General features: G+C 35.9%; 3 protein-coding genes across 3 annotated transcripts; 1 reads left to right on the top strand and 2 right to left on the bottom strand.

Moving 5' to 3' along the window:
• Positions 1-1,819: 1,819 nt before the first annotated feature.
• On the bottom strand, positions 1,820-3,539 carry LOC120145758 (E3 ubiquitin-protein ligase At4g11680-like). The gene is made up of 3 exons (XM_039159508.1): positions 2,824-3,539; positions 2,310-2,691; positions 1,820-2,225 (listed from the first exon to the last, which is right to left on the bottom strand). The coding sequence occupies exons 1-3, from the start codon at positions 3,312-3,314 to the stop codon at positions 2,079-2,081; spliced, it is 1,020 nt and encodes a 339-aa protein (XP_039015439.1). The 5' UTR covers positions 3,315-3,539; the 3' UTR covers positions 1,820-2,078.
• Positions 3,540-5,746: 2,207 nt separating this feature from the next.
• Positions 5,747-8,279, top strand: LOC120145694 (nucleotide-sugar uncharacterized transporter 2-like). Its single transcript, XM_039159462.1, has 9 exons — positions 5,747-5,824; positions 6,155-6,250; positions 6,418-6,569; positions 6,660-6,868; positions 6,948-7,041; positions 7,126-7,292; positions 7,353-7,523; positions 7,602-7,874; positions 8,180-8,279. The coding sequence occupies exons 2-9, from the start codon at positions 6,217-6,219 to the stop codon at positions 8,277-8,279; spliced, it is 1,200 nt and encodes a 399-aa protein (XP_039015393.1). The 5' UTR covers positions 5,747-5,824; positions 6,155-6,216.
• Positions 8,280-8,542: 263 nt separating this feature from the next.
• Positions 8,543-12,310, bottom strand: LOC120145308 (oligopeptide transporter 1-like). The gene is made up of 8 exons (XM_039159188.1): positions 12,234-12,310; positions 11,736-11,802; positions 10,828-11,270; positions 10,632-10,729; positions 9,986-10,558; positions 9,635-9,902; positions 9,362-9,544; positions 8,543-9,281 (listed from the first exon to the last, which is right to left on the bottom strand). The coding sequence occupies exons 1-8, from the start codon at positions 12,279-12,281 to the stop codon at positions 8,661-8,663; spliced, it is 2,301 nt and encodes a 766-aa protein (XP_039015119.1). The 5' UTR covers positions 12,282-12,310; the 3' UTR covers positions 8,543-8,660.
• Positions 12,311-13,220: the final 910 nt, after the last annotated feature.

The following is a 13,220-nucleotide window of genomic DNA, read 5'->3' as shown; positions in this document are numbered from 1 at the left end:
ATTAGGATAGTATTTTTATATAATGGAGGTCTATTGATAAGAAATTGAGTTTAATCGAGTAAGAAATTAACCTTGTATAAGATGTAAAGGAGATTTAAGCTTAGATGTGATTTTCCCATTTGGAAAAAACAAGGCTGATTTGCGGGGATTCTTTCTTCTTATAGACGTGGGAGTTTTAGAAGAGTAAAAAGGTTTTCTTTTCTTCTTCCCCTTCTCTTCTTCTTTCTCTCCATTCAAGCAAGAGCAAGAGAAAAGCTCCAACCTTTCTTCATCTTATTCAATCCAAAAAACTAGGGTAATATTCGTGACCCTTGGATCGTAAGCTCCAAGATGAGCTCACCATCTTCCTCCATGGTGGCCATGAGCTCATTTTAAGTTTTAGGAGGGTTTAAGCTTCAAGAGCTTTATCTCATGGTTTTCATTCGATTTTCATATAGTTTAATTGTTGTTTAACAACTAGTATTCTTTATTCCAATAGCAGTCCTTAAAGTGATGCTATATGATAAGTTGCATAACAGTTCTCCGAGGTTGATTTCCGATCCTGAACTAGAAAAGATGGATGTAACCAAACTGGATACCTCCTCTTCTCTAATTGATCGGAATGATTGTACACGTTTCATACTAAGCAGCTCCAACGTGCAGACTTTTCGAAGCTGCCTCCAATAACCTCCGTATGGTGCGAAAGCAATATCTGAAAAATTATACGTTATGATTTCAGCAAAAGGGAGAGAGGGCCTGGTAGCAAAATTAATATCATGTGTTTTCATCACTTGTTTAGCAGCCTCTGGAGAAGAAACAACAATGTATAATAATTCACCAAGTTGAAGGTGCATCACTGAACCATGCCTTTCGGCTAATTCCGTCAACCGGTGATGGGGAAGAGAGAAGAGTAAATGGTGCAAGTGCCCTATAATAGGTAGTTTCCATGGTGCAGGAGGAAGATTTTTGGTTTGGATCCCATCAAGAGCTTAAACACCATGAAAATGAACACAAGGAAGGTGAAGAACAATGGGAGCAACTTGGATTGGTTATCCATGGTTAAACTATGGGAAAGTGTTGATCAAATAGCATTTTCTTCTGAATTTATACGCAAAATTACATGGATGGATTCTTATTATTGTCCTTGATACCTGCATGTTAAGGCCGACTTGTGGCTTATAATATTGAAAGAAAAACTGTTGATCAAAATCTTACCACATTTTTTAATTAGAGCAACTCTAGGCCATATATATATATATATATATATATATATATAATTGTATTAGAGTTAATTGATCTGAATAAAGTATACGTCAATAGTCTCCTGTGCCCTGCCCAACCCTAGTGGTGATCATTTCAACCTTATTGATTAATGGCTCTAGTTTAGTTACTGAAAAAGTACTAATTGATTAGAGCATTATATGCGATTAGGCAAAATCCATAAAGTTATCCTAGCTGATTCTCCAGTAATCTTATGCCAGCCAGCCATCTATCAATCTAAAAATAAATTCCAAACTGATTACTATAACTGAATCATAAAAGTACTTCTAAAATATTAAATTTTAGGACAACTACATTAATGGTCACCTAACTTTTAAAGTAATTATATTTTTGATCATCAAACTTTTAAAATTTACATAAGAAGCATGAAACTTTTAATTTATTTAAAGTAATGATACGGCCTAAATTTTCTGCACTCCAAATCTGAATGTAGATTAATGTCAACAATTTATAAAGAACACTGTAACTAGGTAGCAGATAACCACCATAGTTTTAGTAGAAGGTTATGTGTTCCAATGTATTTAAATGTGTAAAGTTAAACTTGATTATGGGGTATTAACCAAATTAATAAATTGTTCATTCTCTTTTTGCCATCTGCTATACAGATTCTCATAAACAGTATAGAATTTTCCAGGAAAAAGAGAAAGGAAACTTGGTTACTGGTGAGCATCCACTGTACAAAACAATAAACTCACTCAAGTAACGTTTGTGATTATACAAATAAAATAAATCACACCATATGGTGAATGAAGGATGGGAAAAATATAGAGTAAAAGAAAGAGTGTTTTTTTTCAGGTGTTGTGTTGTTTTCTTTGTTTCTATCTCTCCAGTTCTTGTTTGCACAGTGGACAGCAAGATATAATTCTGAGCCATTGATCCACACAATTGAGGTGAAACATATGGGAACATGGCAATTGTCTCACTTCTTCTTTGTCTTTGTACTTAGCTAGGCAAATGCAGCACTCCTGTCAACAGGACAAACATGAACACCATTAGCATCCAAAATAATATGTGCAAATTTTTCGACAAAGGGAATCCGTGCGACTTACTGGATCTTCGTTTGCACGGCTCGGGTTGCAGTCTGGATCGTGATCAAGCTCCAAGTTGGTGTTGATTGATTTGTATCTCCAACTAGGCAGGCTGGAGATTTGATCATCAGATGCCCCTCTATCAGTGGAACCCATGTTTATGTTGTAGCCTAGGAGGCTGCTAATGAGTGGCACACAACAACATAGGAGTAGGAACAATAGGAATGGGAAAGAGTAGCACAGAGCATTCCAAGCTAGCAATGAGATGCAGAGCACGTGAAGGTTCGGAGCTCGGTGGAACGATCTGAATCGAGAATCGAACACCCAAACGTTTCCCATCACGAACCATATCGCGAAGAACAGCTCCAGTGATGTCCGGCACTTGTTCATCAAATGTGAGCACCTGAACAGTACTACTACATCTCAATTAATCTGGGGTTTCAGCATATATTTTCCAAGCTCCAACACTAACATGATATGGCCTAATGAGAATGAAAAACAAAGGTTGAATTGAATCAAGTAATACGATGCTTACCTCAATTCTTCATTCGTCCTCTGTTGTTCAATGTCGCCACCTCCTTGACTGACATGAAGATATCGGTAGCGGCCGTGAAGAAGTAACAAAGTAAGGGCGCAACCGATATCGTAGCCGACAATCCATATTCTCATTGGCCAAACAGGCTTCTCCTCCTTCGAAATGGCCAAAGTGAATGTGGTGATGGTAATCTGAATAACCAAAGCCAAGAACTCCAGCATCATCCAAGTAACGGAATTGAAAGGATTGGACCCGAGGTCGGACCTCGATCCGTTTTGATAATGAAAAACTCTTCTCAAGAACATAAACCACCTCGCTCTAGATATCCTTATCACCGCCCTTAACAAAATCGAGGACGACGCAACACGGGGAGACCTGTTCGGCAAACCAGCAGCAGCCGTTCTATCGTCTCCCCCGGGAGGATCAGTCGAAAACGGAACGGCGGCGCTCGAATCGCACGAATCGGGTTGGAACAAGTAACGGGTATTCATGATTCCAAAAACAAACTCCAATAATTCCTCACTTGGTTTACAAATATATTGCTCCTCAAAACAAAACTGATGAAGCACAAGACTTTCATGAACAAACAAACAACCATATGATGTAGTTGAGAAACAAATACCAGAAGCTTGTGTATTCTGCAGCTGCTCAAACCAATAAAGAACCACACAAATACAAGGACTTAATCCCCAAAAAAATAAAGGAAGTAGATATAGGAAGGGATGTGAAGGTGGGTTAGAGATGGTGACCAAGAATCAACTGAAAAAAAAGGAACCTTTGCTTTGATTCCAAGTGAAAAGAAAGAGGGGAAACTTGGAGAGAGGCTAACCCTTGGCCTAACTTCCCTCGGCTTTTGGTGTCTCTAGTAAGCAAAGCTGAACAGCAACCGCTTCTTCAACTGCAAATCTTCTTCCCCTCTTTCTTTTTATTTTTAGAATTAAGATAAAAGCAAAGTATTAAAATTGTTTGATCTTCAAATCAATGTCAACTTAAGTTTGAACCGGAAGTTAAAATTGTTGCACCTTCCAAATGACCAAATCTGAGTAGGTAAGTGTCTCCATTTATATGTTTTTTTAATTAATTAATTTAAATTAAATTAAATGATCGATACATTATTATTATTATTATTATTATTATTATTATTATTATAGGTTAAATTATGGTTTTTTGAATTTTTGTTATGTTTAAATCTAAAATTTAATCATTTTGTTTTATTTTATTCTAATAAAATTTGATTTAATTGCTTTTAAATATTATTCTTTACTCCATATAAATTGTTTTACTTTGTTTCATTTACAATAATTGAGACATTTTAAAGGCTTTGAGGTGTTGAGTGGAGTGTCTTTCTTTCATGTTCCCATATTTTATTTATTTATTATTTTAGAAATGGCATAATCAGATCGGGCTGCCTATACTTTTCTCTATTTTAATTTTTTTAATTTATGGCTAAGTGTCAACATTTCGAATTCCCATGCATGACCTCTAAAATTAGATAAGACATGAAAGTTTAATAGAAATTGACAATTTTGCATCAAAGTAAGTACTTTTTAGTTGTGTAAAATCTAGTATGTTTACACGGTATTTGTAGTGTTTCACGTGGGAAAAGAACAATATATTCTGAAAAGTATGGCTATTAATTAGTATTCGAATAAAATAAAAAAATTATATATTAATACCGTTTTAATTAGAATATATTCGTGAACTACAAGTCATATTATAATAACATTTGAATTAAAAGAAAATAATATAATATCTTTTTAATTCAGAATATTCAAAAAGATATAATTTCAAAGATATAATTTTAAATTTTAAATAAATTTTTTAATATTATCATAATGTGACACATGTCACTTAACGAAATAAATTAATGTTGTTGACAACCATACACCTAAAGTGATAACATTTGTAATATTAGGTATCGGGATCATTCAAAATATAATTTAGGCACATATTCGTGAAAAACACTATAATTTAGACACTTATTTTATAATTAAGCAAAATGTTTATGGTAAGGTAACTATTTTGTCACATATCTTTTACTTTGTTTATGTTTTAATTATTTCATTATTATAATATTAATTAATATTTTTTCTGTTTTGATCACCCGTTATTAATTTTTTATGATAACACGTTATCATACGATAATGACATATCTAAATTGCAAAATAATTTTAAAATACCATGTCATCATCATCATTAATTTTTTAACAGCATATGCTTAAAACAAAACAAAAGCATTACATTGAGTATGCTTTTTAAAAAATTAATAGTTAAATGATCAAAACATAAACTAAATAATAGATGGATGACCAAATTGGTAGTTTATCCAAAATTTTATTGGCGTCTGTCGGGTCATTAAAACCCATTAATAATATATTTTATAATATGATTAATTAATTAGAAAAACAATTTTTAATTTTTTTTTTAAAATATTGATTTTAATTAAGTTAATGGATTCCAATAAAATTTTGATCCCGAGTACTTAACGCTCATACATGCACGTAAAGGTTGACTATTTCTTTGTAATCTACAATTAAAACAAATCAAAACCATGCATATTTCACCATAAAAAAACATGTACCTACTAAAACAGAAAGATCCCTATATTGTCCTGTCAGTTGTCCACCACCATTGTGGCACTATGCATGTAAGAGATCCGACATGTGGCATCATCATGTTGCCATGTTCCATTGCTCCATCCGTTTGCCTTAAACAGTTACAGGGTTTCAGTGCATGCGTGCTCACATCAACCCAATACCTGATCTTCATAATTTTCGAATTTTTTTCAGTAACTAACTTTAACAGGACACTTGTTTCGTTGTCAATCTAAAACCATTTTTATCTGTATATTTCAAAATCTTCATTTCATCTTCTTGTTTCTTCTTCCATGATAATGTGTGATTCAGTCTCTGTGTCGAAATGGGGTGGCTTGATTTCTTATTATTAGGTGCAGATGGAAGAAAGGTTTTCAAAAGGAAAGAAAGCGATGCAGGCGAGGCAGGTTTGTCTGTGAAATACTTAAAAAATAACCTCCATTGTCATATTCATGTCTTTTCTTCTTCATAGACATGTTTTTTTATTGGTCTGTAAATTGTCCTTATTTCAACATCCATGTCATTGTCGATGGGGGTGTCTGTCTGTGTATGTTTTGGTCTCCGTAGTTTTATTTTATGCAATGTGGTGTGATATTCTGTCTTTGAAATGGAGTTGAAGTTGTAAAATTTTAGAGGGTGAACTTAATAATTCTAGGGACTAAAACAGATTATCAATAGAAAATACAAAGAAAATATCGCAATTATACAAGAATTTGATTGTTGTTTTTGCTTTTCAGTGTTTTGGAATAAGGAATTTCTCTTGGTCGTGAGGATTTAAGTTTTGTGGTTCAAGAAAACAATGAATGTTTCACTTCCCCTAATTGGTCTTAAAGGTAGCTTATCTGTTTCTGCAATTAGTAATTTGTCTTGCCGATGGTTTATGTTAGGGGCGAACTTATAAAATTTTAGTTAGTTGGCGAGATTAGATTATCGATGACATGGGGTGACATTATTTGTTGGATTACTTTAGTTCTTTAAAGTTCCTTTTCTGTTTTTCCAGGTAGAGCACTGGAAGAACTCAGGAGTTCCCTCTACAATGAGCTTAGAACTTCGGAAGGAGCAAAGCGGCAACAGCAACGATTTTGCGGACCGGTGGCGGCTATGTCCTTCAATTTCTTTGTTTCTGTTGGGATTATACTGACAAACAAATTTGTTAGTAATCTCTTTAATCTTGTTTAGTGCAGATGGTTTATGACATTGATAAGCGGTCTTGATTAGTCTGTATGTTATGTTCCATTGCAGGTGATGGGGAGAGTTGGATTCAATTTCCCCATTTTCCTAACTTTTATACACTACTCCATAGCGTGGATCTTTCTAGCGTTTTTCAAGACGATGTCGTTGCTTCCTGTTTCGCCTCCATCGAAAACGACTCCTTTCTCCTCCCTGTTCTCTTTGGGAGCTATAATGGCTTTTGCCTCTGGCCTTGCCAATACCAGCCTGAAGTTTAACAGGTCTGCTTTTGCGTCACCCGCCTTATGAAATAATAATCACCATTGCTCCCAATTTGTCATGATTTATCTTATGTTACAGTGTTGGTTTCTACCAAATGGCGAAAATCGCAGTCACTCCGACCATTGTTCTCGCGGATTTCATTCTCTCCGGGAAATCCATTTCGTTCAAAAAGGTGTTAGCAGGCTCTTGGAAAACAGTCCCTTCAAAGTATTTCCTTTTTATCTGGTTTTCTCATCCAGTTATCATGGTGTTTCAGGTTTTGGCCCTAGCAGTTGTCTCGGCAGGTGTAGCGGTAGCCACCGTAACAGATTTAGAGTTCAATGCTTTCGGTTCTTGTATAGCCATAGCATGGATAATCCCCAGTGCCATAAACAAAATTCTCTGGTCTAACTTACAACAACAAGCCAACTGGACAGCCCTGGCGTAAGTCATCTTTTTTTTCCAGTCACTATTACCGAGATTAAATACAAGTTCCCAATGCAGGTTAATGTGGAAGACAACCCCAATCACAGTACTATTTTTACTAGCCTTGATGCCATGGTTGGATCCACCAGGAGTGTTTTCATTCAAATGGGATGTAAACAACTCAATAGCGGTTCTCATGTCGGCTTTACTCGGGTTCCTCTTACAATGGTCCGGTGCTCTGGCTCTAGGGTGAGTAATATAACTATCCTACATCACTTTCTTCAGGCAACATTATCGTCGGACTTGATTAACATTTTCTCATCGCAGAGCAACATCTGCAACCTCTCATGTGGTGCTGGGGCAATTCAAGACATGTGTGATTCTTGTGGGGGGATATCTACTTTTCGATTCAGACCCGGGGCTCGTTAGCCTGTGTGGAGCTATTGCTGCTTTGTGTGGAATGTCGGTTTATACATCACTCAACTTGAAAGACTTAAATCAAAGTTCAAGCAAGCAGCTCCCAATGCAAACTTCAATGAAGTCCAAAACCAGTGAAAATGCCAGTGAAGGCTCAAAAGTTTCAAATACTACTGGTGCTGTGTAAACTTATAGGAATAACCATTGCTGTTATCACTTTATACAATTTTACAAGGAAACAATCACTAAAAACATGTTTAGATTCTCTTAATTTTGTTTTATTCTTGAAATGATTTGTTTCGTTTGCCAATTTACTCAATCATGTAGTTTCAGAGAGTTCATGAATTCATGGAAGGTAACATTGCTATGACAATCAGTGAATTACATGAAGAAACTAGAATTAACTAACTAACTCATGGTTACATCGTCGTAAGATGTGACCGGTTCGGTAATTCGAGCTCAAATCTGTGTGGAGACTTTTGTTGCAGGCTATCAACACTGGAAAGAGCAGGCGGTGAGCCGGTGACTGGTAAAGTCCTGCAATGGCACCATGAGAAGCCTGTCCGGTCTTGTTCGTCCTCATATTAAGACTCGTATCACGAAGGCTGCCGCGATGTGTTTCTTTTTAGACATTGTCATTTTTAAATTTTTATCAGAATTCTTTAAACAAAATGTTGCTGAATTTTGTAGAATGGTCACCAGCTACAATTATACATGTAAATTATAACAGTATTTTTTATAACAAAAACTACTTTTCACAAACAGAATTTTAATTTTTATAATAGTAAATATTAAACCATTAAACTTTAAATTTCAAACAACAATAATCTTAATACATTAAACTATGAGGATGAATATTAAAAAGAAAAACTCATAACTGTTGGGCATTTTATAAACTATAACCTAATAAGCAGTGTCGTTGCTATTACAGATATGCAGAAAATGAAAGCCTATGAATGCAAAGGAGTTTCAAACGGCAGGGCAACCTTCGGACACGACTCCAGGGAAAGTTGGACAATGCGCCAAGTCACAGTGATCGGTGCCTTCAAGACCCCACCATTCCGGACCACTGACATTGTAGGATTGAAGGGTGAAGTAAAGGACTACAGCCATGAAAGCGACACCAGCATCCAAAGCAGCTGATAAGACATATGTATGCTTTGCCCACCATCGCTTGTACCTACTGTAAACATACCAGTTGAAGAAGATTCCAACGGTTCCCCAACAAATGTAGTGCACGGCTTTAGCCGGTGGCATGCTCATTGTTGCACCAAGGATCATCGGCATGTGGATTAGTTTGATCCATTTCTTCTCTGGGAACATGCGCGATAGCAACCATACCGGAACAGGGGCAAGCAGGCCTATTAGGAAAAACCAGTTCATCTCTTTGTAGTTACCATATTTAGTGAACATGCGGAGCGGACCAACAACACCCCAAATGATTGAAGCATTGTAAAATACATCATCACCGGGGCATGTCCACGGACTTCCCTCGGGCAACAAAGCAGGGTTACATATGTTTTCGATACTGGATAGAAGCCACCATGCTGTTCCGAAGTAGCAAGTTGAAGCAACTACGGTTCCAACAAGCTGGCAAAGCAGAAAAGGCAAATTAGGAGGGGATGACAATATAAAGTTCATATAAGAACAGAGAGTAACGGTTGAATTACCTGTACAAAAAACATCGATTTCGGAGGAATCTTCATGTAATGGCCTAATTTGAAGTCTGAAAGCAACATTAGAGCTTGCACCATACTGATGTAGCCGTAGGTCTTGAAAGAAACATTGGCCAGAGGCTTGCCAGGATACAAATACCCAATGACCAATTCGGTAATCACATTCAACCCTACCGCCTGCACGTAAATGTAAGACCATGGTTAGGAAATTCATGATGAAACCAATGTCGGAACCTGATGTCTTTTCTTTCGAGAAAAGAAAGATACCATGTTCGTTGTGGCTTGAATGATCCCAACAGGCAAGGTGAAAAACAGTGCCATTAAGCAGGCTAGCAGAACTCCCCACCAAGGGAGCTGCAGCTCTTTGCCAAAGCCTTCACAGGCAAAGATGGAAAGCGCCATAACTGTAATCAAGATAACAATGAACCACCATTGGGGGACTGCTTCATAGTTCTTCTTCATTAGCCTCGTGTGAATATCGTTAAATTTATCCTTCGTTGCATACGTAGTCTTCCTCCACATTTCCAAGATTGTGCTACAACAAAAAAGCAAAGAAATCAAATTGCCAAAACAAATAACATATCTATAAGACAGCTATATGTTGCTGCAGGTGCTTACTTTCCCTCGAATAGGAACACATGGGAAATGGTAGCCGAGAGGGTTGCAAAGCTCAACCCGTATAGGAAAGCAAATGCGACACTCAGATAGAGTTTACTATAACTGTTGTATTCGGGAAGATTGATGTCAAACGTTTTCTGATTCAGAATTCTAGAAATGTTGTAAGTCTGACCATCGGCATCGAAAGTATGAGAAGAAATCAAGGGAAATTTTCTAGCTTCATATAGGTTGAACTGGTATGCAATGGGGATAAGAACATAGAGAAACAAGACAAACCCAACCATTACGTTACATATGGCAAATAAGGGTGTGGCAAGAGGACTTCCCAAGAAGGATGCAACAGTGGCCCAGTCAAGACCAAACGAGCCAACGCCGTACCCATTGAGGCCGGATCCGATCTGCTGGATAAGGATCGAATCCTTCCAGATCAAACAAACAAAGGATAAAGCCGATATCGATTGAAAAAAGTAGCCTGGTATGATGTAGTAAGCAAAGCTTGATATGAAAACCATGATGAAGAATTGTAGCCTTGTATGTCCACCTTTTGGTCTCTTTTCCTTCTCATGTAATGTCCTGCAATTTACATTGATAGAATTTTCCAATGATTTAACAAAGAAACTTAGCTTATCATTGTCAGTTGAAGTACCTGAACAAAGACACTTGGACCAAGGTGATTGGCCACCACATGTAAGGTGAGTCAACCAGGACTTTTCTGAACAGACCAGCCCAACCATATCCAAGCAACTGAGATCATCAAGAAAGAAATAAAAAAAGTGTTCTTTTGGTGTCATTTTCATGGACATAGCTGATGATAATGAGCATGAAATCAAATTTTAAGGTACCTGTGTAGTTTGTGCAAGCAACATGGCTGCAACTGGGTGCAATGGTCTGCGATAAAAGGCCTTAACAATGGTGATGATGTTTACTGCATAAACACCACCAGCTCCACAGTTGGCGAATATGGTTATCAGCACATGTTCTTTCATAGTGAACGGTCCCGGATTCAACGAGAACGACCATGGCGTAAACGGGACTCGGACGTTAGTTTTTGGCAGAGTTGCAGCCATAAGCTTCCCTAAAGGGAGAACAACAATCTGGGCCGATACCGATGAGATCGAGAGCTGATTTTGACGAAAAGCAAAGAATTGGTTCACGAATGATAAAACACAACAAGAGAGTAGGCCAAGAACCCATGTACGAAACGTCAAAGTAGATTCCGTCGGATCATCCGTAATCGGAACAGTTAGCCTAACTTGCTCAATGGGATTGTCATTCACTTCATCTTCTGCAAAAGGAAGAAAAATACCAACAGAATTCATTAGATACCACTGCAGTTCGCAACATTCAAGCATTTGCAAAACACACACACACACACACACACACACACACACACACACACACACACACACACACACACACACACACACACACACACACACACACACACACACACACACACACACACACACACACACACACACACACACACACACACACACACACACAGACACACAGACACACATACATACATACAGACACACATACATACATACATACATACATACATACATACATACATACATACATACATACATACATACATACATACATACATACATACATACATACATACATACATACATACATACATACATACATACATACATACATACATACATACATACATACATACATACATACATACATACATACATACATACATACATACATACATACATAAAGAGATTACCTTCTACATTGGTTGCAGCTTGAATTTTCTCCCTGCTGGCTTCCACCTCCATTGCCGCCATTCCTCTCTAGCAAGAGCCAAAAGCAGTACATCAAGATTTATATATATATATATATATAAACACACACAAAAACACATATATATATATATATATATTAAGCAAATATTCTTCCTTCTCTCGACTCTTACGTTACATGTAGCAATATTATAATTTTATTTGCAGTTTACACAATACAACAATCACATATCTTCATGAACAAGTGTTTGAAGATTTCTCTAAAATCTCCATGAATTCTGGAAATTTTTCTACCATCTATCAAAAACAATTGTAATAAAAGAATTAGTATAAAAAATTGCATATAGTCAAGATGTATCAAGAACCGAAACGAACCACGAAGACTAACATAAAACCGACATGAAAAACACTAAAATCAAAATCAAAATGCTTCAAGAACAAACAAATAAAACACAGAGACAGGGAAAAAAATCATGACTTACAGGATCGGAGGTGATTGGAATAGTGAACCTTGGATTATCTTCATCCATTGCTTCTGGCGATATGATGATGAACAAACACAAAGATTATGCCTTTCGTATTACGATTTGATTTGTCATTAATTTATAGATGGAATTTTTGTTTTTAGTTTGGTAATATTAGTTGTTTACAGCAACAATGTTTCCATATTAGTTTTGTGTAACAAAGGTAACTGTACAGAGACTTAAAACTGTAAAGATTCTTTCTACTCAAAATACATCACAATAATTATCCATCCCTAATTTTAAGGGTAAAAAGATAGCATTTTTGAAACTGTATCCAACTGTAATTTGGATTCCCACTTCTCCATAATTTTCTTTTTTAATTCAAAACAGTAGTTTGGATTGATTAGGTTCATCGGTTATATATATATTTTTAAATATAATAATTTAAATTTTCACTAATTTGTTATATGTGGAATAAAGATAAAATTCGACTTGACTTATAGAGTTAATTGTATCATATGTCTCTAAACTATGATTCTCATTTTAAAGTGGTCTGTAAACTTTTGAATATTTCAGTTTCATCCCAAACTACAATATCATTCTAAATTAGTCCTCAAACTTTTGAACATTCTAATTTTATCCCTAAATTATGACCCCCTTTCTAAATTGGTCCCAACTTTTGAATATTTCAATTTCATCCCCAAATTCATCCAAATATGAAATTAGTTTCAACCATAATTTAACCTAAATTTTGTTTTTTTTGAAACATATAATAATATAACCTGGCTTAACAATTTTATTAACAATGAATGTGATTAGTATATACGTATAGTTTGAGATAAAATTAGAATGTTCAAAAAGTTTGGGGACTAATTTAGAATGAATTTCATAGTTGGGGCTGAAATTGAAATATTCAAAATTTTAAGGACTAATTTAGAATGATAATCATTTTTTAAGGATGAAATTGAAATATTTGAAAATTTAGGTACCAGTTTAAAATGAGGA

The sequence above is a fragment of the Hibiscus syriacus genome, unplaced genomic scaffold, assembly GCF_006381635.1.
Source record: "Hibiscus syriacus cultivar Baekdansim isolate YM2019G1 unplaced genomic scaffold, ASM638163v2 tig00110893_pilon, whole genome shotgun sequence".
Taxonomy (NCBI): domain Eukaryota; kingdom Viridiplantae; phylum Streptophyta; class Magnoliopsida; order Malvales; family Malvaceae; genus Hibiscus; species Hibiscus syriacus.
This window is presented reverse-complemented; position numbering and strand designations above follow the sequence as displayed.

Excerpts from the sequence above, each read along its gene's own strand:
- LOC120145758 (XM_039159508.1), bottom strand. The coding sequence starts at position 3,314 with ATGAATACCCGTTACTTGTTCCAACCCGATTCGTGCGATTCGAGCGCC. Across the intron at positions 2,692-2,823 it reads AGGACGAATGAAGAATTGAG|GTGCTCACATTTGATGAACA; the intron begins GTAAGCATCGTA and ends AGTACTGTTCAG. Across the intron at positions 2,226-2,309 it reads GCCGTGCAAACGAAGATCCA|GAGTGCTGCATTTGCCTAGC; the intron begins GTAAGTCGCACG and ends TCCTGTTGACAG.
- LOC120145694 (XM_039159462.1), top strand. The coding sequence starts at position 6,217 with ATGAATGTTTCACTTCCCCTAATTGGTCTTAAAG. Across the intron at positions 6,869-6,947 it reads ACCAGCCTGAAGTTTAACAG|TGTTGGTTTCTACCAAATGG; the intron begins GTCTGCTTTTGC and ends CTTATGTTACAG. Across the intron at positions 7,524-7,601 it reads TCCGGTGCTCTGGCTCTAGG|AGCAACATCTGCAACCTCTC; the intron begins GTGAGTAATATA and ends TTCTCATCGCAG.
- LOC120145308 (XM_039159188.1), bottom strand. The coding sequence starts at position 12,281 with ATGGATGAAGATAATCCAAGGTTCACTATTCCAATCACCTCCGATCCT. Across the intron at positions 11,803-12,233 it reads TTCCAATCACCTCCGATCCT|AGAGGAATGGCGGCAATGGA; the intron begins GTAAGTCATGAT and ends GGCTCTTGCTAG. Across the intron at positions 9,903-9,985 it reads GTGTTCCTATTCGAGGGAAA|CACAATCTTGGAAATGTGGA; the intron begins GTAAGCACCTGC and ends TTTTTGTTGTAG.